The sequence below is a fragment of the Nerophis lumbriciformis genome, linkage group LG31 (assembly GCF_033978685.3).
Source record: "Nerophis lumbriciformis linkage group LG31, RoL_Nlum_v2.1, whole genome shotgun sequence".
Taxonomy (NCBI): domain Eukaryota; kingdom Metazoa; phylum Chordata; class Actinopteri; order Syngnathiformes; family Syngnathidae; genus Nerophis; species Nerophis lumbriciformis.
This window is the reverse complement of record NC_084578.2, coordinates 910001-937274: the sequence shown is the minus strand read 5'-3', so window position 1 is coordinate 937274 and position 27274 is coordinate 910001. Positions and strand designations below refer to the sequence as shown.

The window sequence follows — 27274 nt, the reverse complement described above, 5'->3', positions numbered from 1 at the left end:
GTGTTTTACAAATGATGACAGATGTGAACAAGAGCATGTATTGTCTATGTGTGATGATGTAAATGAGGTGTGGTTGTATTGTATAATAAGTAATGTGTCAATGAGAGGACATTTTATGACTTCTCTTAATTGATTACATGCTATGGTATGATTTTATTGTTATAATTTCATTGCATGATTTTTGTAATTTAGGTAGCCAGGGACTGCAGATGAAAATGAGCTATTTAGCTCTAATCTGGTGCACAACATATCTGTCTTTGAGCTTCATGTTTCTGTGCATTGTCCCTTCAAATAAACACTCAACTAAACTAATTGTGGGAGTGACGAATATTTTTTTTTCTTTATATAGCTAGATTGTACTTTATTGATTCCTTCAGGAGAGTTCCCTCAGGAAAATGAAAACCTTAACCTTTACTTCAATAACCACATGACACAGATATGTTATCAATCGTTTATCCATTTTCAGAACAAGAATATTCACATTATTTTTTTTGCTGGAGTCTGCTGATATGAAAGACGATAACCGGAAGTTATATGACGTCACTTCCTGTTTGTACCTCTTGTAGTTCTTCCTGCCATCGGACACCTTGCAGGGCCAAAGATCGTTGCAGTCATGCCGGCAGCTGCTTCGGGGACCAACAAGGCCACTCACGGCGATGGAGGCCCGAAGAAGAAGAGAGGCCCGGGTGCTTTGGCCACGGCGTACTTGGTCATCTACAACGTTGTTATGACCGCGGGGTGAGGCTAGCATGTCGCTAATGCTAATGCTAATGCTAATGCTAATGCACTAAACTGCTTATAATAACTACAATAATTCACCACAGCAGGAATATAAAACACTATTTCTAATTGTTTCAACGGTACTGCGGCGACTATGATATGAAATAGTGAATATTGTGACTAAATAACTTCGACATGCTTCATTTGACGCGGATTGGAGGTGATTGAGCACCGAGCCTTTAGGATTACATTGTTTCTTTTCAAACTCCTTTCTTTTTCTTTAGCTTGCAATGCTCAAATAGATCAAATCATACCAAAATGTCCAATTTTTCCCCCCCATCGACTAAATCCAAATTGTAAGCCTGCAGAAATATGCTGGTTTATAATGATAGTAAAATAGAAATAATGTATTGCCATGGCTTAAAATAGAAATAATGTATTGCCATGGTTTATAGTGATAGTAAAATAGAAATAATGTATTGCCATGGCTTAAAATAGAAATCATGTATTGCCATGGTTTATAATGATAGTAAAATAGAAATAACGCATTGCCATGGTTTATAATGATAGTAAAATAGAAATAATGTATTGACATGGCTTAAAATAGAAATAATGTATTGCCATGGTTTATAATGATAGTAAAATAGAAATAATGTATTGCCATGGCTTAAAATAGAAATAATGTATTGCCATGGTTTATAATGATAGTAAAATAGAAATAACGCATTGCCATGGTTTATAATGATAGTAAAATAGAAATAATGTATTGCCATGGCTTAAAATAGAAATAATGTATTGCCATGGTTTATAGTGATAGTAAAATAGAAATAATGTATTGCCATGGCTTAAAATAGAAATCATGTATTGCCATGGTTTATAATGATAGTAAAATAGAAATAACGCATTGCCATGGTTTATAATGATAGTAAAATAGAAATAATGTATTGACATGGCTTAAAATAGAAATAATGTATTGCCATGGTTTATAATGATAGTAAAATAGAAATAATGTATTGCCATGGCTTAAAATAGAAATAATGTATTGCCATGGTTTATAATGATAGTAAAATAGAAATAACGCATTGCCATGGTTTATAATGATAGTAAAATAGAAATAATGTATTGACATGGTTTATAATGATAGTAAAATAGAAATAATGTATTGCCATGGTTTAAAATAGAAATAATGTATTGCCATGGTTTATAGTGATTAGAGATGTCGATAAATGCTTTAAAATGTAATAACGGAAATTATTGGTATCAGTTGTTTTTTTTAATCGGTATCGTTTTTTTGTTTGTTTGTTTTTTTTAATTTTTATTAAATCAACATGAAAAACACAAGATACACTTACAATTAGTACACCAACCCAAAAAACCTCCCTCCCTCATTCACACTCATTCACACAAAAGGGTTGTTTCTTTCTGTTATTAATATTGTGGTTCCTACATTATATATCAATATATATCAATACAGTCTGCAAGGGATACAGTCCGTAAGCACACATGATTGTGCGAGCTGCTGCTCCACTAATAGCACTAACCTTTAACCGTTAATTTTACTCATTTTCATTAATTACTAGTTTATATATAACTGTTTTTATATTGTTTTACTTTCTTTTTTTTTTTCAAGAAAATGTTTTTAATTTATTTATCTTAATTTATTTGATTTTTTTTTTAAAAAGGACCTTATCTTCACCATACCTGGTTGTCCAAATTAGGCATAATAATGTGTTAATTCCAAGACTGTATATATCGGTATCGGTAATTAAGAGTTGGACGATATCGGAATATCAGATATCGGCAAAAAAGCCATTATTGGACATCCCTAATAGTGATAGTAAAATAGAAATAATGTATTGCCATGGTTTAAAGTGATAGTAAAATAGAAATAATGTATTGCCATGGTTTATAATGATAGTAAAATATAAATAATGTATTGCCATGGTTTAAAATAGAAATAATGTATTGCCATGGTTTCGACATTAGAGATGTCGTTAAATGCTTTAAAATGTAATAACGGAAATTATCGGGATCAGTTTTTTTTATTATCGGTATCGTTTTTTTGTTTGTTTGTTGTTTTTTTTTTTATTAAATCAACATGAAAAACACAAGATACACTAAAAATTAGTGCACCAACCCAAAAAACCTCCCTCCCTCATTCACACTCATTCGCACAAAAGGGTTGTTTCTTTCTGTTATTAATATTGTGGTTCCTACATTATATTTCAATATATATCAATACAGTCTGCAAGGGATACAGTCCGTAAGCACACATGATTGTGCGAGCTGCTGCTCCACTAATAGTACTAACCTTTAACACTTCATTTTACTCATTTTCATTAATTACTAGTTTATATATAACTGTTTTTATATTGTTTTACTTTCTTTTTTTTTTTCAAGAAAATGTTTTTAATTTATGTATCTTAATTTATTTTATTAATTTTAAAAAAAAAGGACCTTATCTTCACCATACCTGGTTGTCCAAATTAGGCATAATAATGTGTTAATTCCAAGACTGTATATATCGGTATCGGTAATTAAGAGTTGGGCGATATCGGAATATCAGATATCGGCAAAAAAGCCATTATTGGACATTCCTAATAGTGATAGTAAAATAGAAATAATGTATTGCCATGGTTTAAAGTGATAGTAAAATAGAAATAATGTATTGCCATGGTTTAAAGTGATAGTAAAATAGAAATAATGTATTGCCATGGTTTATAATGATAGTAAAATATAAATAATGTATTGCCATGGTTTAAAATAGAAATAATGTATTGCCATGGTTTCGACATTAGAGATGTCGATAAATGCTTTAAAATGTAATAACGGAAATTATTGGTATCAGTTTTTTTTATTATCGGTATCGTTTTTTTGTTTGTTTGTTGTTGTTTTTTTTATTAAATCAACATGAAAAACACAAGATACACTAAAAATTAGTGTACCAACCCAAAAAACCTCCCTCCCTCATTCACACTCATTCACACAAAAGGGTTGTTTCTTTCTGTTATTAATATTGTGGTTCCTACATTATATATCAATATATATCAATACAGTCTGCAAGGGATACAGTCCGTAAGCACACATGATTGTGCGTGCTGCTGCTCCACTAATAGTACTAACCTTTAACACTTCATTTTACTCATTTTCATTAATTACTAGTTTCTATATAACTGTTTTTGTATTGTTTTACTTTCTTTTTTTATTCAAGAAAATGTTTTTAATTTATTTATCTTAATTTATTTTATTAATTTAAAAAAAAAAGGACCTTATCTTCACCATACCTGGTTGTCCAAATTAGGCATAATAATGTGTTCATTCCACGACTGTATGTATCGGTATCAGTTGATATCGGTATCGGTAATTAAGAGTTGGGCGATATCGGAATATCAGATATCGGCAAAAAAGCCATTATTGGACATCCCTAATAGTGATAGTAAAATAGAAATAATGTATTGCCATGGTTTAAAGTGATAGTAATAGTGATGGGTTGATGAGGCGTCATGAAGCGTTTCGACACATTGCAAAACTGTATTGATACTGTGTCGATACTGTGTCACTAAATACTGACATCTGCTGGACATTAAAAATCCCTACAGGCAACCTATGGACCGACTCAACTGACACTGATTTGATGCCCTAGTACAGGGGTCACCAACCTTTTTGAAACCAAAAACTACTTCTTGGGTACTGATTAATGCCAAGGGCTACCAGTTTGATACACACTTAAATAAATAAATATATTGTCATTTGTAAGTTACACGTAAGTGTGATTTAAACAAGAATAGCTAAATAAATACATTTATATATGTAAAAAAATGGGTATTTCTGTCTGTCATTCCGTCGTACATTTTTTTTTCCTTTTACGGAAGGTTTTTTGTAGAGAATAAATGATGAAAAAAACACTTAATTGAACGGTTTAAAAGAGGAGAAAACAAGAAAAAATTTAAAATAAAATTTTGAAACATAGTTTATCTTCAATTTCGACTCTTTATAACTCAAAATTCAACCGACAAAAAGAAGAGGAAAAACTAGCTTATTTGAATCTTTTTGAAAAAATTAAAAAAATAATTTATGGAACATCATTAGTAATTTTTCCTGATTAAGATACATTTTAGAATTTTGATGACATGTTTTAAATTGGTTAAAATCCAATCTGCACTTTGTTAGAATATTTAACAAATTGGACCAAGCTATATTTCTAACAAAGACAAATCAGTATTTCTTCTAGATTTTCCAGAACAAAAATTTTAAAAGAAATTAAAAATACTTTGAAATAAGATTTAAATTTGATTCTACGGATTTTCTAGATTTGCCAGAATAATTTTTTTGAATTTTAATCATAGTAAGTTTGAAGAAATATTTCACAAATATTCTTCGTCGAAAAAACAGAAGCTAAAATATTTATTATTCTTTACAATAAAAAATAAATAAATTTACTTGAACATTGATTTAAATTGTCAGGAAAGAAGAGGAAGAAATTTAAAAGGTAAAAAGGTATATTTGTTTAAAAATCCTAAAATCATTTTTAAGGTTGTATTTTTTCTCTAAAATTGTATTTCTAAAAGTAATAAGAAGCAAAGTAAAAAAATAAATGAATTTATTTAAACAAGTGAAGACCCATCCATCCATCCATTTTCTACCGCTTATTCCAAGTGAAGACCAAGTCTTTAAAATATTTTTCTTTGATTTTCAAATTCTATTTGAGTTTTGTCTCTTTTAGAATTAAAAATGTCGAGCAAAGCGAGACCAGCTTGCTAGTAAATAAATACAATTTAAAAAATAGAGGCAGCTCACTGGTAAGTGCTGCTCTTTGAGCTATTTTTAGAACAGGCCAGCGGGCGACTGATCTGGTCCTTATGGGCTACCTGGTGACCGCGGGCACCGCGTTGGTGACCCCTGCCCTAGTATATACAATAATATAAACCAAGTCATTGTATTTCATTTAGGATTATTTCATATCTTCATTTAAATAAAAATATATTTTTATCTTATTTAGATACAGTCAATAAATAATGTGAACATGTATCATAACATGGAAATGTAAGAGAACGTGTTGTGGATGATTGTGGACTGGGTATTTTTTTAATTTTATTTTTTACACATTTTTATAAAAAAATTTAAAAAAGTTTTTCCGGCGTATTACATTTTAGACGATTTCTCTGCTTAGTTATTATTTCTCCGGCTGTAGAAAAGACACGCTCACAGGGCACAGAGGAGGCGTCAGTGCGACACAGTTGGCGTATCGGTCACGTGACCAAAACAGCTCATGATCGGTCACGTGACTTTCTAAAAGCGGTACGCGCACCGACACAGGGTTTCGCTCTATGAGCTCGACGCATGCGCCGATGCATCGGTGTTGCCGGACCCATCACTAGATAGTAAAATAGAAATAATGTATTGCCATGGTTTATAATGATAGTAAAATAGAAATAATGTATTGCCATGGTTTAAAGTGATAGTAAAATAGAAATAATGTATTGTATTTAGCGAGTATAGTTCATGACGAAGTTGACTTCAAAGTATTTTTTGGTGGGATTTGTGCAATGTTGCGCAACTCTTGTTGTTCCAACCAGTCAGGCGACATTGTTGCTAGCAGGGGTGTTGAAAGTGTGGCCTGCAGCTCATTGATTTGACGGAATACTCTTAAAAAAAAAAAAGCGGACTGATAGAGCAAACAGGTGAAATGTACCGAGAACAAGTTGCAATGTTGACTCTAATAAGACAAAGCTGTCATTGCTTAAAAAAAAACGAATCAAAATCAACGTTGGTATGAATTATTGACCTATTTAAGGCTGCAATGACTTTGCAGGTGGTTGGTGATCGCCGTAGGTCTGGTGCGAGCGTACCTGGCCAGGGGAAGCTACCACGGCCTCTACTACTCCATCGAGAAGCCCCTCAAGTTCTTTCAGACCGGCGCCATCCTGGAGGTCAGTGAGCAATAAAAGCTTTTCATGCAGTCAAACTCATCCTTGCCATCTTTCCCCACAGATTGTCCACTGCGCTGCAGGTCAGTCCCGCCTCCCTGAATGAACTCAAATATTTGACATTACCACCAGGAATTGTGTTGAAATGTAATGATGTGACACATTTGAAATAGGTCAGTATTGAGTGCTGTTGCAATGCTGGCTATGGCCACTAGAGGGTCGAATAGCGTCCTCATAACCATCCATCCATCCATTTTTTACCGCTTGTCCCAAAAGTGCTATTGGAATCTAAAACAGACTAAGGGCCACACACTCTACAATCAAAGCATGCAGGGGACATTTTTTCATCTTCAACACCAATACATATATTTTTTTAAACCTTTAGGGCTGCCCTCAAGTTTGGTCCCAGGGACCCAAAAGAGTCCCAGTCATGAAAATGTGAAAAAAAGGTCATACATTAGTTTTTTGACATTTTTTGATCAAAGTTTAAATGTGTACATATATAATTATAATGTGTACATATAAATATATATATATTAAAAAAAAAAAAATATATATATATATATATATATATATGTATATATACATATATATATATATGTATATATACATATATATATATTTATATGTATATGTACATATATGTATATATATATGTATATATACATATATGTATATATATATGTATATATATATATATAAATATATATATATATATATATGTATATATATGTATGTATATATATGTATATATATATATATGTGTATATATATATATAAATATATATATATATATATATATATATATATATATATATATATATATATATATATATATATATATATATATATGTATATATATGTATGTATGTATGTATGCAGAGGTGGGTAGAGTAGCCAGAAATTGTACTCAAGTAAGAGTACTGTTACTTTAGAGATGTATTACTCAAGTAAAAGTAAGAAGTAGTCACCCAAATATTTACTTGCGTAAAAGTAAAAAGTATGTTGTGAAAAAACTACTCAAGTACTGAGTAACTGATGAGTAACATACACACACATATTATATATATATATATATATATATATATATATATATATATATATATATATACACGTATATATATATACATACATTGATATATACTGTATATAATTTATATTTATTTATTTTGCCGTTTTTGTTTACATGTTAAAGGTGTTTTAATGAATATACATGCATGTTTAACATATAGATTCCTTTCTTTCATGAAGACAAGAATATAAATTGGTGTATTACCTGATTCTGATGACTTGATTAAGTCCACGTTTTCAAATGGAGGAGAAAAAAAGTTCCTCCTTTCTGTCTAATACCACATGAAAGTGGTTGTTTTTTGTCATTTTATTTGTCCAGCTTCCATATTCATTTTTATACACTTTACAAGAAATACATTGGCGGCAAACTCTGTTGCTTGCTAGCTTGTTTGCGCTGGCTTTCGGAGACTCTTATTTTGAAAGCGCAGGCACGATGGAGCGGCACTTTTATTGTGAAGACAGGAACTGTGCAGTCAGTCTTTAGGCTTTTGACGGAAAGTACGGTTGAAAAAAAAAGGGTCTTTTTTCCTTCACACTTTTGATTGATTGATTGTAACTTTTATTAGTAGATTGCACAGTACAGTACATATTCCGTACAATTGACCGTTAAATGGTAACACCCGAATACGTTTTTCAACTTGTTTAAGTCGGGTCATGTGACCCCTGGCTCTGTTTGATTGGTCCAACGTCACCAGTGACTGCATCTGATTGGTGGAACGGAGTGAAACGTCACCAGTGACTGTTTTGTTGAAACGCAGGCACTATGAAGGTCTGTCTGACAGACCAAAACAAACAAAGCGTGCATTAACAGATTGATAAAAAATTAGTAGAGAGTAGCGAGCTGAATGTAGATAAAAGTAGCGGAGTAAAAGTAGCGTTTCTTCTCTATAAATATACTCAAGTAAAAGTAAAAGTATGTTGCATTAAAACTACTCTTAGAAGTACAATGTATCCCAAAAGTTACTCAAGTAGATGTAACGGAGTAAATGTAGCGCGTTACTACCCACCTCTGTATGTATGTATAATAAGTATAATATTTTTTTGACATTTTATAGTAGTGTAAAAAAATCTCACTAAAATTCTTGGGGACCCAAAAGGGTCGCATCAATTATAATTTTTTAAATAATATTTGATCTGAAGTAATTGGAGCTCTGAATAACAACATTGTTTTTGATTAATCATTATTATTATAATTTTTTTAAACAATTTTAAAAAACATCTCACTAAAATTCTTGGGGTTAGGGTCTCATCAATTATTCATTCATTCATTAATTTTCAAAGTGTAATATTTGATGTGAAGTAATTGGAGCCTTGAAAAACATTGATTTTGATTAATTATTATAAAAACAGCCTGCATGGCAGTTTTGTGTTACTACACTTACTTTTTCTCCTTACATTCCATCTCTTTGCTCTTGTATTCCACTTGTAATGTTTTAGTTTGAATAAGAATGTGCGGCGGACTCCTCTGATGTCATGTGGTCCAGCAGCACTGTTGAGTCACACGATTAGGAACACTCCCTGACTGTGAGTCTGATCTTCCTTCCCAGGGATCGTGCCATCCTCCGTCATCCTGACCGGCTTCCAGGTCATGTCCCGGGTCTTCCTCACCTGGGCCGTCACACACAGCGTCCGAGAGGTGAGCTTGCATACACACACACACACACACACACACACATAGAGAATAAAGAGTGTGATGTTGATGACCAGACTGTACCTGCGCTGACACTGCAGGTGGAGGAGGCGTGAGCACGTGAGTCACATGACGTCTCCTTGCAGGAATGAACCCACTCTGTGGATGATTTGCTGTGGGCTCTTTTGTTGTGTGTGGAGGTCTGCTGGGCGTTTGAGTGCAGTAATGAGGAGTTGGGATGTTCAAGTCAGAAGGAAGAACTTTTTTATTTTTTTGAAGGACAAATTTAATCTAAAAATGTCTTTTTTCAGGGTCCTTACAGACTGATCTTATTCATTTAAAAAAATATTTTTTGCATTCAGTTTTTTTTTTTTAAATGTCTTAATGTATTTTAAAACATTTGGTAATAGATTATAAATATTTTTAATAGATCTTTAAAATATTTGTATTTATATTTATAAAATATTTTTGTCGATAACAGAAGTTTATATTAATATTTCACATTCATCACAAAGGGTTAAACAGGATGATACGGTCATGACCACTGGAACTGATATTGCTAGTGAATGGAGTGAATCTCACTCCATTCACTAAAAATAGAATATTTACAACAAATTATCATTCAATTAAGGTTGTCCCGATCTGATTTTTGATATCATCAAAAAAAGTATGGGATGATATCAGCTTGCATGTAAAATGTGTGATGTGATATGTGAGATACAAATAGTCCTGCATCGTGTTTACTTGTGTGTGTGTGTGATATCATGTGTGATACAAGCAGTCCTGCATCGTGTTTACTTGTCTGTAAAATCATGTGCGATACAAGCAGTCATGCAACGTGTTAATTTGTGTGTGATATCATGTGCGATACAAGTAGTCAAGCAGCATGTTTACTTGTGTGTGATACGAGCAGTCCTGCAGAGTGTTTACTTGTGTGTGATACAAGCAGTCCTGCAGCGTGTTTACTTGTGTGATATCATGTGAGATACAAGCAATCCTGCAGCATGTTTACTTGTGTGTGGTATCATGTGCGATACAAGCAGTCCTGCAATGTCGACTTGTGTGTGATATCATGTGCGATACAAGCAGTCCAGCAGCGTGTTTACTTGTGTGTGATATCATGTGCGATACAAGCAGTCCTGCAAAGTTTTTAATTGTGTGTGATATCATGTGTGGTACAAGAAGTACTGCAGAGTGTTTACTTGTGTGTGATATCATGTGCGATAGAAGCAGTCCCGCATAATGTTTACTTGTGTGATATCATGTGCGATACAAGCAGTCCTGCAGAGTGTTTACTTGTGTGATATCATGTGCGATACAAGCAGTCCTGCACAGTGTTTACTTGTGTGTGATATCATGTGTGATACAAAAAGTACTGCAGAGTGTTTACTTGTGTGTGATATCATGTGCGATACAAAGCAGTCCTGCAGAGTGTTTACTTGTGTGTGATATCATGTGTGATACAAAAAGTACTGCAGAGTATTTATTTGTGTGTGATATCATGTGCGATGCAAGCAGTCCTGCATTGTTGACTTGTGTGTGATATCATGTGCGATACAAGCAGTCCAGCAGCGTGTTTACTTGTGTGTGATATCATGTGCGATACAAGCAGTCCTGCAAAGTTTTTAATTGTGTGTGATATCATGTGTGATACAAGAAGTACTGCAGAGTGTTTACTTGTGTGTGATATCATGTGCGATACAAGCAGTCCTGCAGAATGTTTACTTGTGATATCATGTGCGATACAAGCAGTCCTGCAGAGTGTTTACTTGTGTGATATCATGTGCGATACAAGCAGTCCTGCACAGTGTTTACTTGTGTGTGATATCATGTGTGATACAAAAAGTATTGCAGAGTGTTTACTTGTGTGTGATATCATGTGCGATACAAAGCAGTCCTGCAGAGTGTTTACTTGTGTGTGATATCATGTGTGATACAAAAAGTACTGCAGAGTGTTTACTTGTGTGTGATATCATGTGCGATACAAGCAGTCCTGCAGAGTGTTGACTTGTGTGCGATATCTTGTGCGATACAAGCAGTCCTGCACAGTGTTAACCTGCTAGGCTATAGGCTACCAGGAGCTAGCAGCTACACAACAGCTAAGCACACAAGCTGGACATAGGTAATAATATTGCAGTGTAAAAGAGCACATTTGTTAATAAACACAAGTGTTAATAATGAAATGAAATGAATGATACAAATAATTATAGTTACATATTACTCACACATACAAAGTGTATTAGAAAGTATCCAGTAACAAACGTGTCTGCATCATTCAACTTACTGCATCATGAGCTTGCCTTGGTGAATTATTGTGACCACTAGGTGTCACCAGAAAAACAATGACACGCTTGCGTGTGTGTGTGTGTGTGTGTGTGTGTGTGTGTGTGTGTGTGTGTGTGTGTGTGTGTGTGTGTGTGTGTGTGTGTGTGTGTGTGTGTGTGTGTGTGTGTGTGTGTGTGTGTGTGCGTGTGTGTGTGTGTCATTGTGCAGGTGCAGAGCGAGGACAGCGTGCTGCTCTTCGTGGCCGCCTGGACCGTCACTGAGATCATCCGCTATTCCTTCTACACCTTCAGCCTGCTCAACCACCTGCCCTACCTGGTCAAGTGGGCCAGGTAGGCGGCCATCTTTGTAGTCCTTCACCAAGCAGCGCTGCCCAAACTTTTTCCACCGAGGCCCTCAGACTGACAAACCAGAGGATGCGGCGGCCGTTTTGGTCGTTTTTACCTTCAAAATGAATACAATGTATAGATTTTTATTTGTATTTATTTACTTCTGCAATTGTGGGAGACATTTCACGGTAATGCTGAAGACTCAAAGCTGAACTGAAATGCTAGCGGTTAGCATGCAAGGCCACATGGCGCCAAGTAACAAAAAATATGTGCAAAGTGAGCTAAAAAATTTAGCATGCTGAAAGTTCTATGCTAACATTAGCATGCTCACAGTTAGCGTTAGTGGAATACCAAAATATGACCCTGCGGTGTATACATGCTGAATTAGCTAAACAAAATCTAGCATGCTAATGTTAGCATGCTGAATTGCTACTTGTAACCTGTCAAGTACTAAAATATATTACTCTGAGGTGTGTACCTGGAAAATGTGTTTAAAATGCTAGCCTGCTAATGTTAGCACGCATCAAGTAACAAAATATGAATTATAATGGATTATTTAGCACTTAGCATACGAAGGTTAGCATTCTAACAGATACAATTCAAGTAACAAATGATTTGACACTGAGGTGTATACCTGTAAAATGAGTATAAAAATAAAAAAAAGTTAGCACACTGACATTAGCATGCTAACAGGTGTCATTCATCAAGTAACAAAATATTTGACGCTAAGGTGTATACCTGTAATTGTAGCTAAAAAAAAAAAAAAAGTTAGCACACTAACATTAGCATGTTATTAGCATTGTGGCAACAAAAAAAGATAGCTTGCTAACCGGTATCATTCGTCAAGTCATAAAATATTTGACGCTGAGGTGTACACCTGCAAAATTAGTAAAGAAATTAAAAAATTTTTTAGCACGCTAACAGGTGTCATTCATCAAGTAATAAATTATTTGACGCTAAGGTGTATACCTGTAATTGTGGCAAAAAAATATATATAGCATGCTAACCGGTATAATTTGCCAAGTAACAAATTATTTGACACTTTGGTGTATACCTGTAAAATTAGTAAAAAAAAAAAAAAAAAGTTAGCGCATTAATGTTAGCATGCTAACAGATGTCATTCGTCAAGTACCAAGTTATTTGACACTTTGGTGTATACCTGTAAAATTGGTAAAAAAAAAAAAAAAGTTAGCACATTAACGTTAGCATGCTAACAGGTGTCATTCATCAAGTAACAAATTATTTGACGCTAAGGTGTATACCTGTAATTGTAGCTAAAAAAAAAAAAAAAGTTAGCACACTAACATTAGCATGTTATTAGCATTGTGGCAACAAAAAAAGATAGCTTGCTAACTGGTATCATTCGTCAAGTCATAAAATATTTCACACTGAGGTGTACACCTGCAAAATTAGTAAAAAAAATAAAAAAATAAAATGTAGCACGCTAACAGGTGTCATTCATCAATTAACAAATGATTTGACGCTAAGGTGTATACCTGTAATTGTGGCAAAAATATATATATAGCATGCTAACCGGTATAATTTGCCAAGTAACAAATTATTTGACACTTAGGTGTATACCTGTAAAATTAGTAAAAAAAAGTTAGCACATTAACGTTAGCATGCTAACAGGTGTCATTCATCAAGTAACAAATTATTTGATGCTAAGGTGTATACCTGTAATTGTAGCTAAAAAAAAAAAGTTAGCACACTAACATTAGCATGCTAGCAGGTATCATTCATCAAGTCATCAAATATTTGACGCTGAGGTGTACACCTGAAAAATTAGCTAAAAACGTAGCATGCTAACATACAAACCACCGTGAATATGCTACAAAGACAACATATTTGATGTTCAAACTGATAAACATTTTTTTTTTTTTTGCAAATAATCATTAACTTTAGAATTTGATGGCAGCAACACGTGACAAAGAAGTTGGGAAAGGTGGCAATAAATACTGATAAAGTTGAGGAATGCTCATCAAACACTTATTTGGAACATCCCACAGGTGTGCAGGCTAATTGGGAACAGGTGGGTGCCATGATTGGGTATAAAAACAGCTTCCCAAAAAATGCTCAGTCTTTCACAAGAAAGGATGGGGCGAGGTACACCCCTTTGTCCACAACTGCGTGAGCAAATAGTCAAACAGTTTAAGAACAACGTTTCTCAAAGTGCAATTGCAAGAAATTGAGGGATTTCAACATCTACGCTCCATAATATCATCAAAAGGTATAAAAAAATAAAGTTTATGAGTTTGAACATCAAATATGTTGTCTTTGTAGCATATTCAACTGAATATGGCTTGAAAAGGATTTGCAAATCATTGTATTCCGTTTATATTTACATCTAACACCATTTCCCAACTCATATGGAAACGGGGTTTGTACAAATGCTAAGGATTATGCCGTGGGCCGTTAAAAAAGGAGCTCCGGGCTGCACTTCAAACACCTTTGTTGCAAAGCAACCAAACTGTCATTGATTGATTGATTGTTGTGCGCAGGTACACCTTCTTCATCGTGCTCTATCCGATGGGCGTGAGCGGCGAGCTGCTGACCATCTACGCGGCGCTGCCACACGTGCAGAAGACGGGCCTGTACTCGGTCACGCTGCCCAACAAGTACAACTTCTCCTTCGACTACCACGCCTTCCTCATCCTGGTCATGATCTCCTACATTCCACGTACGTACACTCACTCAGCTCATTCTTACACCACACATTCTCTAAATACTACTCACAAACATCGTAGTGGAGTAAAAGAGATAAAAGTGTCAATGTTTACACTAATAACTCAAAACTGCCATGCTATTACTTTAAAACTGTCGTTGCTCCAAACATAATAATGAATCAAAACCAATGTTATTGTTAAGTATTGACCTATTTAAGGCTCCGATTACTTCACATCAGATATTACACTCTGACATTTTTGGGGGAACATATTGCATGTTTTGTGTTTTTCCCATTAAAAAAAACAAGCCGTGTAATAAAATAATAAAAAGTGTTGCATAGTTTATGTGTTGCCATTTAAAAAACTAAGTTTTCTGTGACAAAAAGGGCAGAAAACACACAAAATAACATTTAAAAAACTTACAATTGACGGATAGACTTATTTTTTATGATTTTTATTAATAGGACCCTTTTGGATCCCTGAGAATTACAGTGGTATTTTTTTTAAACTGTCATTGCTCAAAAAATAATAATGAATCAATGTTGTGAATTATTGACTTATTTAAGGCTCCAATTACTTCACATTAAATATTACACTTAAACTGACATTTTTGAGGAGAAAATATTGCATATTTTGTGTTTTATCCATAAAAAACAGGCTGTGTAGTAAGTACACAGTGTAATAAGTACACGGTGTAATAAGTACATTGTGTAGTAAGTACACTGTGTAATAAGTACACGGTGTAGTAAGTACACAGTGTAGTAAGTACACGGTGTAGTAAGTACACGGTGTAATAAGTACATTGTGTAGTAAGTACACAGTGTAGTAAGTACATTGTGTAGTAAGTACATTGTGTAGTAATTACATGGTGTAGTAAGTACACGGTGTAATAAGTACACAGTGTAATAAGTACACGGTGTAGTAAGTACACGGTGTAGTAAGTACACAGTGTAGTAAGTACACGGTGTAGTAAGTATACGGTGTCGTAAGTACACTGTGTCGTAAGTACACGGTGTAGTAAGTACACCGTGTAATAAGTACATGGAGAAACAGCAATCAAGCTGCTGGTCGCCCCACAGTGTTGTGTCATTGCTCAAAAAATAATAATGAATCACTGTTATGAATTATTGACTTATTTAAGGCTCCAATTACTTCACATTAAATATTACACTTAAACTGACATTTTTGAGGAGAAAATATTGCATATTTTGTGTTTTATCCATAAAAAACAGGCCGTGTAGTAAGTACATGGTGTAATAAGTACACGGTGTAGTAAGTACACGGTGTAGTAAGTACACGGTGTAGTAAGTACACGGTGTAGTAAGTACAGTGTACTAAGTACATTGTGTAGTAAGTACATTGTGTAGTAAGTACATTGTGTAGTAAGTACACGGTGTAGTAAGTACACGGTGTAGTAAGTACACGGTGTAATAAGTACACGGTGTAATAAGTACACGGTGTAATAAGTACACGGTGTAATAAGTACAAGGTGTAGTAAGTACACGGTGTAGTAAGTACACGGTATAGTAAGTATACAGTGTCGTAAGTACACTGTGTCGTAAGTACACGGTGTAGTAAGTACACGGTGTAATAAGTACATGGAGAAACAGCAATCAAGCTGCTGGTCGCCCTACAGTGTTGTGTCCATGTGTCATTGCTCAAAAAATAATAATGAATCAATGTTATGAATTATTGACTTATTTAAGGCTCCAATTACTTCACATTAAATATTACACTTAAACTGACATTTTTGAGGAGAAAATATTGCATATTTTGTGTTTTATCCATAAAAAACAGGCCGTGTAGTAAGTACACGGTGTAGTAAGTACACGGTGTAGTAAGTACACTGTGTAGTAAGTACAGTGTACTAAGTACATTGTGTAGTAAGTACATTGTGTAGTAAGTACATTGTGTAGTAAGTACACGGTGTAGTAAGTACACGGTGTAATAAGTACACGGTGTAATAAGTACATTGTGTAGTAAGTACACGGTGTAGTAAGTACACGGTGTAATAAGTACACGGTGTAATAAGTACATGGTGTAATAAGTACAAGGTGTAGTAAGTACACGGTGTAGTAAGTACACGGTATAGTAAGTATACAGTGTCGTAAGTACACTGTGTCGTAAGTACACGGTGTAGTAAGTACACGGTGTAATAAGTACACGGTGTAATAAGTACATGGAGAAACAGCAATCAAGCTGCTGGTCGCCCCACAGTGTTGTGTCCATGTGCCCCACAATGTTGTGTCCGCGTGCCCTGCAATATTGTGTCCATGTGCCCCACAGTGTTGTGTCTACATGCCCCACAGTGTTGTGTCTACATGCTCCACAGTGTTGTGCCCATGTGCCCCAACATGTTGTGTGACTTGTGGTGTTGTGTGGTCAGTGTTCCCCCAGCTGTACTTCCACATGGTGCGACAGAGGAAGAAGGTTCTGGGCCACGCAGGCGACTGCAGCAAAGTGGAGTGACTCCTCACACTTGGCAGCAAACAGGAAGTGGACCAAACAAAATGGACCAGTGATTTCATCTTGTCCTCCCAGGGTTTGTTTGCTTTTTGGATTCTTTTCAGTTCTCTTGATGAAGTCCAGCTGTGTCGCAGCTAAAGATGCACTGATGGAAACACCGCTTCCTTCAAGTAGAACCCCTCTTTAGTTTAACTCTTTCACACACTTTTTGCCTCGCTGGCTGTAATATTTAGCTTTTATCTGTGATTGGAAAACGCTCTTGCTCCCTTTGTTACTTGGGAGGGCCTCAACAAGCACCATTGATATGTTTAGGACTCTCTAGCGACAACTTGAATAAATATAGTCTGGAAAATGGCCGACGACGTCTGTAAACGTCAGCTTTCCATTTCCAGGCCACACAAGGGCCATATTTTAACCAGCTGGTCCTGGGGACTCGGACCAAATGAGCCGTGGTTAAAGTGACACGTACTAGAGAGAAGGGCCGCCATAAATTGCGAAGGAATTTTTCCCTATGCCACAGGATGTGGGCGGGGCCTGGCGCCAAACTTTGATCACATGGTTTGCCACAAAACACTCAACTCTCGTAACCCGGCGGAACATGACATGAACAGCTAAGTAGTTTCCCCGCTCCTTTTGTCCCTCAAAGTCCTGACTTGCACTGTTTGACCCTGAAGGACTGCTCCTGACAACTTGATACAAGGTAGCATTTCTTAAACCAGTCTATGCTCACATATTATTTCCTGCTAGCAGCTAGCCGGCGACAACAAGATGTGGGAAATTCCACGTTTTCTAGATGAAAAGTCTATTCAGGAAGTAAAAAGGTGTTGTTTATATGGACAGAAAAGCACAATGTTGTGTTTTGGTCACAATAGTTGGACTCATTTGGTACGTGAGCTTAGTGAATTTGTCATAAAAGTGTGTGAACTGAAACATGACTCTAGTCCTTGTCATTTATGCTTTTATTTCATCCCACTGACCATGTGGAGATCATATTTAATAGTGCATGTCCAGACACTCCTTAATTACAAACCTGCATTTATCCATGAATAAATCTCCATTTGATTCTTATGTTCCGTTAGAACGTGTACATGATGATGTGCGTCAAACCTATTACTTTAACGCACTGGTGTCCAAAGTGTGGCCCGCACATAATTCTTTAACATTCTGAAAAGAATATTACAAAAAAAGTGGAATAAAAGAGCAAACAGGTGAAATGTAACAAGAAAAAGTTACAATGTTTACTAATAACACAAAGCTGACTGTTCTTTTTCTTTAAAACTGTCTTTGCTTAGAAAATAATAATGAATCAAAATCAATGTATAATTTATTGACCTATTTAAAGCTCCAATTACCTCGAATATTCCACTTTGGAATATTTTGGGGGAAAATATTGCATGTTTTCGTGAGTTTGGAATTAAAAACTTCAATTTTCTATGACAAAAAGCCCCCCAAAAATGATAAAATCTTATATCAACAAATCGATCTGAAGTTTTTATATAGATTTATAGGTTGAAAAATGGAAAATATTGTATGACTTTATTTTTAACACTTTTATGGATACCCGGGAACTTCAGTGGCTTTTTTTTTAAAAAACCCTAATTGCACAAAAAAAAAAAAAAAGAATCAAAATCAGTGTTATAATTTATTGACCTATTTAAAGCTCCAACTACCTCAAATATTCCACTTTGAAATATTTTTTGGGGAAAATATTGCATGTTTTCGTGAGTTTGGAATTAAAAACTTCAGTTTTCTATGACAAAAAAGGCATAAAACAAAAAGCCCCCAAAAAATTATGAAATCTTATAATCAACAAATCGATCTGAAGTTTTTATATAGATTTATAGGTTGAAAAATGGAAAATATTGTATGACTTTATTTTTAACACTTTTATGGATACCCGGGAACTTCAGTGGCTTTTTTTTTTAAAACCCTAATTGCACACAAAAAAAGAAAAAATAATCAAAATCAATGTTATAATTTATTGACCTATTTAAAGCTCCAACTACCTCAAATATTCCACTTTGAAATATTTTTTGGGGAAAATATTGCATGTTTTCGTGAGTTTGGAATTAAAAACTTCAGTTTTCTATGACAAAAAAGGCATAAAACAAAAAGCCCCCCAAAAATTATAAAAACTTATAATCATCAAATCGATCTGAAATTTTTATACAGATTTATAGGTTGAAAAATTGAAAATATTGTATGACTTTATTTTTAACACTTTTATGGATACCCGGGAACTTCAGTGGCTTTTTAAAAAAAAACTAATTGCACAAAAAAAAAAAAAAAGAATCAAAATCAATGTTATAATTTATTGACCTATGTAAAGCTCCAACTACCTCAAATATTCCACTTTGAAATATTTTTTGGGGAAAATATTGCATGTTTTCGTGAGTTTGGAATTAAAAACTTGAGTTTTCTATGACAAAAAAGGCATAAAACAAAAAGCCCCCAAAAAATTATAAAAACTTATAATCAACAAATTGATCTGAAGTTTTTATACAGATTTATAAGTTGAAAAATGGAAAATATTGTATGACTTTATTTTTAACACTTTTATGAGTGGAACTATTTTTTAAAAACCCTAATTGCACAAAAAAAATGAATCAAAATCAATGTTATAATTTATTGACCTATTTAAAGCTCCAATTACCTCAAATATTCCACTTTGAAATATTTTTTGGGGAAAATATTGCATATTTTTGTGTGTTTGGCATTAAAAACAGGTTTTCTAGGACACTAAAGGCATAAAACAAAAAGACAAAATATTTTTCAAAATTACGTAGTATCGACAAATCGATCTGAAGTTTTTATAGATATTTATAGGTTGAAAAATATAAAATAATCTATGACTTAATTTTTAACACTTTTATGAGTGGGACCCATTTGGATCCATGAACTTCAGTGCCATTTTTTAGAAACCCTAATTGCTCAAAAAATAATAATGAATCAAAATCAATGTTCTTATGAATTATTGACCTATTTAATGCTCCAATTACATCACATATTCCACTTTGAAATATTTGTGGGGAAAACATTGCATATACAGTATGTTTGTCATGAAAAGGTGAAGTTTACTATGACAAAAAAGGCATAAAACAAAAAGGCAAAACAAAAAAATGTATAATTAATAAAATCGATCCTATGTTTTATATAGTTTACAGGTTGAAAAATTAAAAATAATGTACAACTTTATTTTTAGCATTTTTATGACCTGTTTGGATACCCGAGAATTTTAGTGGATTTTTGTTTTTTTAACAGTCATTGCTCAAAAATGATAATGATTTCAAATTAATGTTATAAATGATTGACCTATTTAAAGCTCCAATTACACCACATTAGATATTCATCTTTGACATTTTTGTGTTTGGAAAGTATTGCATATTTTGTGTTTTTACCATAAAAACGTGTTCTCTTTAATAAAAAGGCAAAAAAAAAAAAAATCTAACTTTAAATGGACAGATCTGAAGTTGATCTAGGAGATTTAAGTGTTGTAAATAAAAATAAAAAGACTTATTTTTAACATTTTTGTGACTGAGACCTTTCTGGGACCAAACTTGAGGGGAGCGTTAAAGGTTAACACAAATATAGATATTGTATTGGTTTTGAAAACAAGAAATATCAAAATGCCTGCTTTGATTTGTCAGTGTGCGGCCCTCAGGGTAAAAGCCCTGCTTTAATGAGTTATTTTTCTAAGTCCATCATCCATTTTCTACCGCTTGTCCCTTTTGGGGTCACTGGAGCCTATCTCAGCAGCATTCGAGCGGTAGGCGGGGTACACCCTGGACAAGTCGCCACCTCATCACAGTCATTTTTTTTTATAAGTGATAACAAGAAAGGGACAAGCGGTAAAAAAAAATGGATGGATGGAAGTTGATTAGGCCTCTTTCTTGCAATGATTGTGTTGCCCAGCCAGCTGTGCATCAAGCCCCGCCCACTGCCAGACGGACAACCTCGCCATCCAATGGCAGCGTGTGTCTAAGTAGCCCCGCCCTTTTTACGGACCCCCACAGAAGCGGCGGGAGGGGCGACGTCCGGCTGTAAGCTAGCAACGACCGAAGCTTCTCATGTTGGCTAGCCGGGCAAGAGACGCTGTTTGCCGGCGAGCTGAGAGCAGAGAGCCGAGAGCCCCCACCGCAACGTAGCCAAGTACCTGAGCTGTGATGTCGACGCCGAGCTGAGCCCACGCCGGGATACGCTGCTTCCTCCGTGCGTGTGGCTGCCTCGTTGTGCGGCTTTGGCGGCCAAACGACCGCCATGGCATCTACTCTCTCCTCCCCCGCTGAGGTGAACATGTCTCCGGGGAGCGAGCAGCGAGGCTCCCCCTGGATGGCTCCTAATTGGGCCCAATGAACCCACCTGGAGCTAATGATATCCCGCCAGAGGAGCACCGAGGTCCCCGGTGTCTTGGATTGATTTTCCCTCGGATGAACGCACATTTAGAATGCATGTTTGTCACGGTTACGTGTTTAAATGTAAAAGAGTGTTTTTGAGCCAACGACCATGTCCAGATCCAATAGCGTGAGCCCCCCCGGTGCCGGCGGGCCCGAGCACAGGTCGGCCTGGGGGGAGTCCGAGTCGGCGGTGAACGGTCGTCCGTACTCGGCCAGGCGGCTGACCCGCGCCAACAGCCGCTGGAAGGACGACGATGACCCGGACCGCCGCCGGCCGGTGCCGACCACCGTCAGCCGGGTCAGCTTCCGCTCCCGCTCGGCGTGGCAGGAGCACGGCGAGGAGCTGCGAGCCAAGTCGGCGGCGGAGGAGGAGGAGCGGCGGCAGGACGCGGAGGTGGCCGAGCTCAGGCTCTCTGCGGCGGCCTGCTGGAGCGGCGTCATGCGCGTCTTCAGCTCCAAGAAGTTCCGCTCCGACAACCTGGAGCGGCTGTACCAGCGCTACTTCTTCCGCCTCAACCAGAGCAGCCTGACCATGCTGATGGCGGTGCTGGTCCTGGTCTTCACCGTCATGCTGGTCTTCCACTGCTCGGCTGGGACGCCCAGCCCCAGCGTGCCCTACGTGGTGGTCTTCTCCGGGGCCATCTTCCTGACGCTGGCCCTCATGGTGGCGTGCAACCGCAGCGGCTTCCATCAGGACCACATGTGGCTGGTCTGCTACATGCTCATCCTGCTGGTCCTGGTGGTGCAGGTGGTGGGCGTGCTGCTGGTCCGGCCCCGCAGCGCCTCTGAGGGCATCTGGTGGACGGTCTTCTTCATCCACGTCGTCTACACGCTGCTGCCCGTCAGGATGCGAGCTGCCGTCGTCACCGGCCTGCTGCTGTCCGCCGTGCACGTGGCCCTCTCCTGGATGCAGAACGCCCTGGACCCCTTCCTCTGGAAGCAGGTAGGACCCCACCTGGACCTCCATGATTTGGCCCCTTTTCAGGGTCTTTTCACCTCCAAAATGTCTTCAAAACAAGTTTAACGAGCGAGAGGCTAATGTCCCTCCACAGTGCGACCATGAATAAAGTAAGTTTGTTACAAGTAGCATTATCACTGGAGGGCGCGTGGACAATGACTAGCTAAACATGCTACTCTGCACACAGTAGGAGATACAAAAAGGCATAGCTAAGCTAGAGCTCTGGATCGATACAAGTATTGACCACAATGATACCATGTATGGTCAATACGACAGTGATTAGATTTTTGCCACCACAACATTGTTTTGTTTTCGTTATTGATGACAAAACTTAAAATACTTTTTGCTTTTGTTGAATTATTTAGCACTATTAGTTTTGTTACTGCAATTTGAATACTCTATTTTAGGGCTTTTTCACCTTTTTGACCCCGGGGCCCAACTTTTCCACTACACGGGCCCTCTCAAATATTAACACTGAGTTAGTAATCTTACTCTTGATTTCTATTTCTAATTCTATTTAACATTCTTACAGTTTATTGTCAAATGATATGTGAGCATGTTCATCACAAATATTTGCATTTATTTAACACACAAACCTGAGGCTGAGGTCAGGCTGATTAGTAAAATAAGTAAATATACTGCATAAGAAGGCACTCGCATGACGGCAAATACATTTATATACAACTCAACTAATAATGTTTCTTAAATAAACTGTCAACTAAATTAAAGCGCAGATGAAAACACAGCTTCACCATTTGAGTCATCATTTTTGCGCTTAAACGTCTCTAGGACTTTAGCTCCAGACTTCTTCTGTTTGTTTGATATTGTCTTTACTGCCACAAGTGGTGGAAAAGTGTATTACAACTGAGCACTGCTGTGGCCCCCACAGCTGAGAAACATCTTTTATGGAGGCCCCCTGGTTAAGAAACACTGCCCTAAGAGAATGTCTAGTGCGGTGCAGATCCATACCAGATCTTTGTACTCTAATATCCATTGTCAAATCAACATCTGGATACTTTATTTCAGGGGTGTCCCATTTATTTTCCACCAAAGGCCACAAACTGAAAAGTCAAAGTATGCAGGGGCCATATTGATATTTTTATAACAAAAAAAATGCTTAAAACTGATATATTACTGTTGGTAAACACGACTACATTTTATAACATCAGAAGATGCTATGTTTGTTGCTAGTTGATTTTAATTTAAAACAGTTTGTAGAATGACACGTTCTCAAAGTACAATAAGCAGCAACAATATAAAATATGGCAAAACAATATAAAAATATATACTAATTAATGACCGACAGCACTGCCACTGATTGCAGAAAGGAGTGCTGCTATTCGTTGCTGAGGTTGTTGCGGTGTTTTGTCCTTGGAGGCTGTTGTGGTCACCCCTCCTCCATCCTCCCTCCTCCCTCTGTCATGTGACCGTGGAAGGAAGGCCAAGGAGTTGTTTGGCCTGGCTCCAATAATAACTCAGTCTTAATGGAACTGCTGCTTGGTTACATTGTCATCTCATTCAAAACACATGTCTGATGCTGAATAAGAAAAATATTTAAATTTTATATATATATATATGTATGTATGTATGTATGTATGTATGTATGTATGTATGTATGTATGTATGTATGTATGTGTGTGTGTGAATGTTGTCTGTCTATCTGTGTTGGCCCTGTGATGAGGTGGCGACTTGTCCAGGGTGTACCCCGCCTTCCGCCCGATTGTAGCTGAGATAGGCTCCAGTGCCCCCCGCGACCCCAAAGGGAATAAGCGGTAGAAAATGGATATATATGTATGTATGTATGTATGTATGTATGTATGTATGTATGTGAGAGAGAGAAACCTCATGGATCTTCCGGCATGTCAAACATTCCTGGGATCCAAGCCTGGAAGAAGACGTGGCCTGCAGAAGAGTCCACAAAGTAAAGCCCTGAGTGGACCACGACAGTGAGCACTTTGTTGATGCAGGTCATGTGCAGACCTGAGCGTGGACAAGAGGATCAGAGTCTCTCACATGGGCAAAAAAGCTGCTGCAAAAGTGACTAAAAACCTCTTTCTCGCTGCATTTTGATTCCGCACAAAACCATGGACTGGATTCAGTCAAGAACTTCAACAACGTACACATATTTTGCCTTCACAATCTTTGTGCAAGACAACAACACATCTTTTTCTCTCTTAAGCATTCTAAACCGTAAATAAAAACTAGCAAAAGTGAGCTAACAATGCAAGTAATGGGATTATCTTTATTCCGTCTATAAAGTCTGTAGAAACTACTTCTTTCCCTCCATGTCCCTGACTAAAGAGGCTGCAGCTAGCATGACTTCACACTTGCTCGGTGCTGCTTCTCCAGTTGGACTTTGTCTCCACTGTGCTCTTAATATTTGCACATTTTGTAGATGGCTGTCAGTGGGTATATCTGGGATATATAAAAGTTACGTCCACATCACAGACATGCTGACAATGGCTTGATTCTTGTTCATATCCAGTTTTGGTAGTGCTGTTGCTGTGGTCAAAGTACACCACTTGTCAATAGTGCACAAATAGTAGGCTATATCAATCAATTCATACTGTAGCCACCTGCTGGAGTTAATGTTTTATGTTCCTGTGGTTTGCATTTGAACAAACACACCGGTCGTGCCTGAAAGCGGACTGGCGCAGAATGAGGAAGTGTTGTAAAGCACGGAGACTAAAGTGGTAACACCTGTTGGAATTGTGCTGGTTGTTAGCATACGATTGGCAATACAAGTTAAAAATAGCGTCAGACTTTGTGTGACCTCTTTTACAAGCTACAATACATTATATTATTTTCATTTGTTTTCACATTGAAAAAAAGTGTATTTTCCAGTTGTGGCAGCCATGAATTGACGGTGCGCCACATTGCCTTACATTAAGGGGAAACCTTGCATATACACACACATATATATATACACACATATATACACACGCATATATACATAACCAACATAACAAGAGGGTGATCAATCAACATCTCTTTTTTTATCCAAACAATACAACAATGACAACGCTCAGCTGTCAGCTCACGTGCACACACAAAATGGTGCTCTCCAAAACATTAACAACAATGTTGCCACAATAAAAAACAAACAATGGACAATTATGTTTGTCCACACTGAGTTTTGAAGTGGTAAACAAGCAACGGCTCCCCCTTGCGGTCACCGCTAGCATTAGCACAAACTAGAAGTGTGAGGCGATCCTTCATGGGCTTGTGTGCTGGTAGTGCCTTCTACTTGGCTGTATTAAAAAAAGGTCCCCTCTGGCATATGTTTTCCAAAAGAGTCCGGTTTTACCACAGTTATAGACTTGCCTTCACCCATAAAATCCTTCAAGTCCTTGGTTAAAAACTCCTCTGCAGCAGCTTTGTTGGAGCTAGCAGCCTCGCCACACCTTAGATCAGGGGTCTCAAACTCAATTTACCTGGGGTCCACTAGATGCAGAAACTGGGTGAGGCTGGGCCGCAAGAAAAGATTTCTTAAAAAAATCTAACATGCACTTTTTAATGAATTCACCTTCTTTTAATGGCTTTCCCGCCCTAGCAACCATCTCACTCACCATGTAGCTAGCTTTGACTGCTGCATCGCTCTTTTCGCTTGCTTTCTTGACGAAATCTTGTTGCCTCAATAGACTGGTTTTAAAATGTTCAACCCGGTTCACTCTCTCATCTCCCTGGTATTTTGCATACTCCTCAGCATGTCTAGCTGTATAATGACATTTCAAATTGTATTCCTTGTGCACCGCAACTTTCTCTGTATCAACTACAGAAAAGAGCTATAGATAGATTACTTAGAACACACTAACATACACACCTCCCCGTGGAGTTTACAGTTACGGTAGCACAATTAGCCCTGAACGGGCTAACATCGCCACTATAACGTGTTACATGTCTGATTCGCCCAGCGACTCTCTGTGGGAGTATCAGCGCTGGGGTCCAGTGCACCACACTTTTGTATTGTTGCTCGCTCCTTCGGCGGAGTGCTTTGGAAGCTACCGGACTGCTCGTCTTCCCCGCCCGGACTCTATACAACGGGGGCGGGAGCGAGCAGGCGGGCGAGCGAGGGAGGGAGGGAGGAAGAGCGTGTGCGGGTGTCGTGGAAAAGCGGCAAAATGTTTCTCTGCTTGCATCACGCAAGTGACGTCAATGCATACTTGCCAACCTTGAGACTTACGAATTCGGTAGATGGGGGGGTTGAGGTGGGCGGGGTTGGGAGGAGGTGTGGTTGAGGGTAGCGGGGGTGTTTTTGTAGCCCGGAAGAGTTAGGGCTGCAAAGGATTCTGGGTATTTGTTCTGTTGTGTTTGTTGTGTTACGGTGCGGATGTTCTCCCAAAATGTGTTTGCCATTCTTGTTTGGTGTGGATTCACAGTGTGGCGCATATTTGTAACAGTGTTAAAAAATAAATAAAATAAAATGCGACAACCCTCAGTGTGACATGTATGGCTGTTCCTCAAGTATGTCTTGCAGTAACTTGTGTGTGTCTGCAGAAGCCTCACACAACATGTGTCTGGGCCAGCACGCTGTTAGTGTAGAGAAAAAGATGATGCGGTGACAGTTTCTAGAGGACACTAAAGGCAATGTCATCACTCACGCCCTCACGAATCTTATACCACACTGTGATCCTTCAACTCTGCACACAACGATGTCAAGCGCCCTTCATTTGAAGCTCGCGGGCCGCTCTAACATTAAACTTTCTTATTAAGGTGGGGGCCGCAAAATAACGTCTCGCGGGCAGCAATTGGGTCGCGTGTTTGAGACCCCTGCCTTAGATTGTTCTTCTGTGCTGCTTCCAACATGCTCACTTTTAGACATCAAGTCTA

At 37.2% G+C, this 27274-nt stretch overlaps 2 protein-coding genes across 2 annotated transcripts in view; both read left to right on the top strand.

Moving 5' to 3' along the window:
- The first annotated feature begins 549 nt into the window (after positions 1 to 549).
- hacd2 (3-hydroxyacyl-CoA dehydratase 2) lies at positions 550 to 18022 on the top strand. The gene is made up of 7 exons (XM_061926148.1): positions 550 to 738; positions 6533 to 6650; positions 6712 to 6730; positions 9266 to 9354; positions 11842 to 11963; positions 14462 to 14640; positions 17013 to 18022. The coding sequence occupies exons 1-7, from the start codon at positions 614 to 616 to the stop codon at positions 17093 to 17095; spliced, it is 735 nt and encodes a 244-aa protein (XP_061782132.1). The 5' UTR covers positions 550 to 613; the 3' UTR covers positions 17096 to 18022.
- A 2287-nt stretch (positions 18023 to 20309) lies between these two features.
- Positions 20310 to 27274, top strand: part of adcy5 (adenylate cyclase 5) — a 44098-nt gene continuing 37133 nt past the window's right edge. The window contains exon 1 of the mRNA XM_072912006.1: positions 20310 to 22429. Within this exon, the coding sequence (XP_072768107.1) occupies positions 21596 to 22429 (834 nt within the window). The 5' untranslated portion in view covers positions 20310 to 21595. The remainder of the gene's footprint in view (positions 22430 to 27274) is intronic.

Excerpts from the sequence above, each read along its gene's own strand:
- hacd2 (XM_061926148.1), top strand. The coding sequence starts at position 614 with ATGCCGGCAGCTGCTTCGGGGACCAACAAGGCCACTCACGGCGATGGA. Across the intron at positions 11,964-14,461 it reads TACCTGGTCAAGTGGGCCAG|GTACACCTTCTTCATCGTGC; the intron begins GTAGGCGGCCAT and ends TGTTGTGCGCAG. Across the intron at positions 14,641-17,012 it reads CATGATCTCCTACATTCCAC|TGTTCCCCCAGCTGTACTTC; the intron begins GTACGTACACTC and ends TTGTGTGGTCAG.